Source organism: Pinus tabuliformis, chromosome 1_1 (assembly GCF_031772625.1).
Source record: "Pinus tabuliformis cultivar Carrire ecotype Pingquan chromosome 1_1, CPIR1, whole genome shotgun sequence".
In the NCBI taxonomy this organism is placed as follows: Eukaryota; Viridiplantae; Streptophyta; class Pinopsida; order Pinales; family Pinaceae; genus Pinus; species Pinus tabuliformis.
In genome coordinates this window covers 890112477-890117600 of record NC_142297.1, presented here as the reverse complement: position 1 = coordinate 890117600, position 5124 = coordinate 890112477, and the positions used below count along the sequence as shown (strand labels likewise).

The 5124-nt window shown below is 34.6% G+C and overlaps 1 protein-coding gene across 1 annotated transcript; it reads right to left on the bottom strand.

Annotated features, from left to right (window-relative positions):
• Window positions 1-1669: 1669 nt before the first annotated feature.
• On the bottom strand, window positions 1670-4190 carry LOC149217246 (chromatin remodeling protein DDM1-like). Its single transcript, XM_089390171.1, is given in 8 exon segments — window positions 1670-1763; window positions 2211-2389; window positions 2671-2772; window positions 2884-2985; window positions 3197-3313; window positions 3594-3713; window positions 3848-3942; window positions 4076-4190. Coding segments are annotated over 8 exon segments (924 nt in total).
• Window positions 4191-5124: the final 934 nt, after the last annotated feature.

Below are 5124 nucleotides of genomic sequence, written 5' to 3'. Positions count from 1 at the left end.
AATTAATGTCCAGGAAATTGTGCTAGGAAAAGTTGTCGCGTTCTTTAGAGATGGCTACCCCCACAAATCAAAGAGCCCAAAAAATCAATGTCTTTATATATGATAACGTGAATGGTAAGTGAAATAACAAGCTCGATATAGGCGCGAGACTGTAGTAGCTTGCAAGATGGCGGACTTAGGGCACAATGTCTGAGTCAATTTTGTAGTTGTTAGATAATATTATCTTAAACTGATATGTTTTTGTCTTAATTGTTAATTGTCTTTCATCTTAACTAGCCATTGTCTTAAATATGAAGTTTGGTCTTAAAATATTTTTGTCTCAAACTGTATTTTTGTCTTAAATATAAAGTTTTGTCTTGAAATATTTTTGTCTCAAATTGTTTTTGCCTTAAGTATAACGTTTTGTCTTAAAATATTTTTGTCTTAAACTGTTTTGTCTTAAAATATTTTTGCCTCTAACTGTTTTTGTCTTAAATTTGAAGTTTTGTCTTAAAATATTTTTGTCTTAAATTGTTTTTTGTCTTAAATATAAATTTTTGCGTTAAAATATTTTTGTCTCAAAACTGTTTTTTCTTAAATTTTATATGTAAGACAATTCAATTGGTATTAAATTTTAACATAGACTAACTAAAATAAAAGGTGGTTTTTTAACACAAAATATTTCTTCTGTCTTAAAGAAATGTCTTAAAAGTTTCCTTAGTGTAGTAATGAGGTTTGAGAGTAAATGAGCAAGACTCTAGGAGGAAAACAAATCTTGGAGAGTCCCACTCAAATGTGGATGATGGTCATACAGACTATAAAAGTGAAACCCATCATGCAGACATGCACAAGGATGAAGAAGACACAAAAAAATTGTAGAGTAAGAATTTGAAGCCTCTACGTGTGAAGTAGAGCAAGAGAATATAGATGCTCAAGAACCCCATTATAACGTGGATGGTGAAGATGATAGTGAATCCCACTGTGACGAGACACATGCGGATGGTGACTTCAAAGTGAGTTTTGAATTGGTGAATCCAACAATAGACCTTGTTGATGACGGTGAAGATTCTAATAAAGAAGTGAATAACATGTGTGATCTAGTAGGAATGATTGTAGTAGATGATGACCTATTTTAATCAGAGTTTGAGGCATTTAAGTTTGAGAATAACAAAGATAGTTTTTCATATGAGGTAATTGTTTGTAGATATGAAATTGCATCTCTCTTGAATCCAACAACAAATTATGAATTTAGTGAAGTTGAAATTATTAATGAGCACATGTATGCTCAAATATCTTACAATATTTCCAACCTATAACAATCTTTTTACTTTTTGTTTATAATGATTATAAACACGTTTTTTCAAACAAATTATAATTTTAAATTCACCTCCCGTATTTTCATGGTCAGTAAACAAAATCTAAACACCAAAATTAAATTCTTGTTATTCACTTTTATATTTATATTATATATTCGACTTATTTAATAAAGTAGGTGGATGTCCTTTTCAGTTTATAGTAAAATTTCAATTCTGCAGTTCTTTCCTCAAGATTTGATTCCCTCCTGGGCAAGGGACATGTTATCAATGTCCACATCCCACCGAGCATGTTAGTCGATTTTGTCGAAGTGAAGAGACATTTACTGAAGGAGTAGTCTAACAAGGCGGAGGAATTTCTCGGTTTCCGTAACCACCTAGAAAAATGTTTGGCTCCAGCCACCGGAAATTCCTCCACCCTCCGCCACCTTTCGTGAGCTTTTCCATCCTCCACCACCGTTTCGCCCGCCACTGGTCAACATTAAATCGTGATATGATCTCATCTGACAGAATTCCTGGATTCCACCAGATTCTTGCTGCGAAGAGTTAATGCTCATTTCAATTCGAATTTTCCCCAAACCACAGGTTCTGTGGCTCCCCTAACCAATTTGCTCATTTCAATTCGAATTTTACGCAAACCGCGGGCTCTGTAGCTCCCCTAACCATTTCGACTCGGCGCAGAATTTTCATACCCACGCTCTGCAGCTCACCAGCTCACCAACTGACTCCGAGGGAAAACTCCACCTCGCGCTCTGCAGCTCACCACCCAGGCGACAAACAGGTAGCAAACCAAGCTCCCCATCACCAAGCGACAGAGAGAGGCAGGTTCATTCATCCAATTCATTTTTGAATGCTCTTCAGTCTTGCACTGGATAAACTAAAATCAAATACCATGAAATGTTAATGAACTCTTCTTACCTTCCCACCGCTCCTGTTTCTTCACTATATTTGCTCAAAATCCTTGCACCCTCGGCTGTCCTCACCTTCTGGGCAACCTGTTTCACGTCGTCATTTCCCCTTTGACTAATCTTATCACTTTGAACAAGCTCCTCTTCTTCATCTCTTTCTTGCTGAAGTAAAGCTAAAAGCTCATGTTCCTACATGAAATTGTTTGCTCATAAATGAAATTCTATTACCCAATTATCCATTGTAAAACCCTCTATTGCCTATTAAAGACAATAGTCATCTATCTGACTATAATAAGATGAATTTAACAAAGTTTCTCATCTAGGATTTCTATTGTTATATCTTCTAATTTTATTTAGACATTGTTGATCATGAATTACTATTGCAAGATAGATTCATGAAAGTAGTGCCAAAAAACTCAACTAACGAAGTTAAGAGACACAAGAGCTTAGTCAAAAGTAAAAGTTTACACCTTTAAGAAGCTAGATTTTGTTCGTTCTTGGTGAAACTGCCCTTTCTCAATCACAACACGCTCCAACTTCAACTTGTCAAATGCTACTTTGAGCATAAGGCACTATTTTTACAAATAACAACGATTAGGAGATGTCTATGACATTAATCAAATTCCCTTTAATTTCTTGTATGAAAGTTTCAAAAGTAGACAAAGCAGATTGAGATACCTTACCTCAGCTGAGTGAGCTATGCAAAGCATGTAGACATGCACAGGTTCAGTTTGCCCAATACTATGGCATTGATCCATAGATTGCAAATCCATTTTTGGATTATATAAATATGCCAACAACCAATGTATCAAACATTTGCAAAAGCATGAAGGCTTTACAATGGGACTGCAAAATTACAAAACATGGCTCATAAAAAATAGGTTCCATGTTATGCACAAAATTAATGCTGATGCAAACCAAATCATGTCCAAGTATACAAATTTTTTAGAAAAAGCCTGTGTTGATGCAATGGCATAAAAATAATTTTCTTACCAAGTCACTGTCATAAATGATGCAAGTATCTGCAGCAGTAATATTAATCCCAAGTCCACTAGCACGTGTGCTTAGCAAAAAGACACGAAGTTTACTGTTTGGATCATTAAAATCTTTGATCTGAATCAAGTGCCATTTAGAAGGGGTAAATCAACCAACACATAAATTCATTAAAAAGTAAAACTAGGCATGTAAAAAAAAAAGTATTAAAGCTCTCTTAGGAATTGAGCCTAGTTCTGCCAACAACCAGAAGTCTAGTTCCAGAAATTGCTTCTTTGGGTAATTTTGTTATTCGATGCCATTTTAATTGACCAAGACAAAATCAAACTCATTTGAGTTGATGACATCAAAATCAAACAAATGATCGTATGCCAAAGAATAGAGAAGGCTTGAGAGCAACCTATCTTTACTTATCATCCAATTTAACAGACCCATCAATGCGGCACATATTGCATCCGCTCTCACTCAAGTAGTAGTCTAGTAGGTCCAACACTCTTGTCCATTGCAAAAATATCAGAACCTGTCATCATCCTCCAATCTTGCAAATCAGGATTGCATGTGGTTAAGGTTTCAGAATGAACACCAAATCAAATAGAACCCAATCATATAAAGTATTGTTCTTTTCTCATATCTGCTGAGATCCTTGTCTCACACCTTATGATTATGAGTTCTTAAATGTTTTAGAAACCTATCCAGAAGCTGAAATTGACCACATGGTTCCAACAATTTCTCTACTAGAGGATAGAGATCTGAAATAAATATAAATTCCAATCAGATGATATAAACCACAAGTCTTTTCATGTTGCATAATGAATGTAATCAATAAACTAAGAAAATGATAGGAAATGGCCTCAAAACCAAGGAGACATGACAGAGGAATACATGATATCTCAAACTGTGACTGCAAAAGATCTGGATGGTTGAAATTCTTGCTTAGTTGAATCATCAGATTGTCCAGACTGGTTTTCACTACTCTACCTGTAGTCATGAAATCCATCTGGTTGACTTTTGTACTTGCTAAAATAATAGTTAAGTTTTATTTATTGTGCATCAAAACTCTATTGTGTTAGGGGAGCTACAGAGCAACCAACATCAAGTGATGAGATATATTTATTTATCAAACATGTTAAGGAATAACACAATGATGGATTGAGTGTTCATATGCACTAATAGTGAGTTACAAGCGAAGCATAGGGATTAAATTTGAAAAGTAGCAAATGGATACTTATCATCCTCATTCTGATTTGTAGCATGTTTATTTTGATTTTGTTATTTTCAAAAATGATAGAAATTGACCTCACTTGGCACAGTGAAGGACAATAGACACAAACTTAAGCTTGAGTTAATGTATGCATTGTTTCTTTTTTCTATCTCAAGCTCAAGCTTAAGTTTGTGTCTATTGTCCTTCATTGTGCCAAGTGAGGTCAATTTCTATCATTTTTGAAAATAAAAAAAATCAGAATAAAAATTCTACAAATCAGAATGAGGATGATGAGTAAGTATCCATTTGATATTTTTCAAATTTAATCCCTATGCTTCGCTTGTATCTCACTATTAATGCATATGAACACTCGATCCATCATTGTGTTATTCCTTAACATGTTTGATACATAAAGATATCTCATCACTTGATGTTGGTTGCTCTACCACATAATCATCTTAGTGTAATCTATCTTCGTGCTTTGTGCCATGTGATGGGTTGACCTAAGATTTGATTGCACCACTGTGATGACTCAATTGCTTCTTTGATGCACCAGATGGATGGATCACCTTATTGGAGTCTTTTTCTGCATGTCCATGTGCTTCATTCAACTTCACTACTTCAAAAGCTTTACTAACCTTGGATTCTACTACAGATTAATAGATGAGCTACATAAATTGTCAATTTCTACAATACTTGCATATTATCTTAATTTTACAAAGAAAAACAT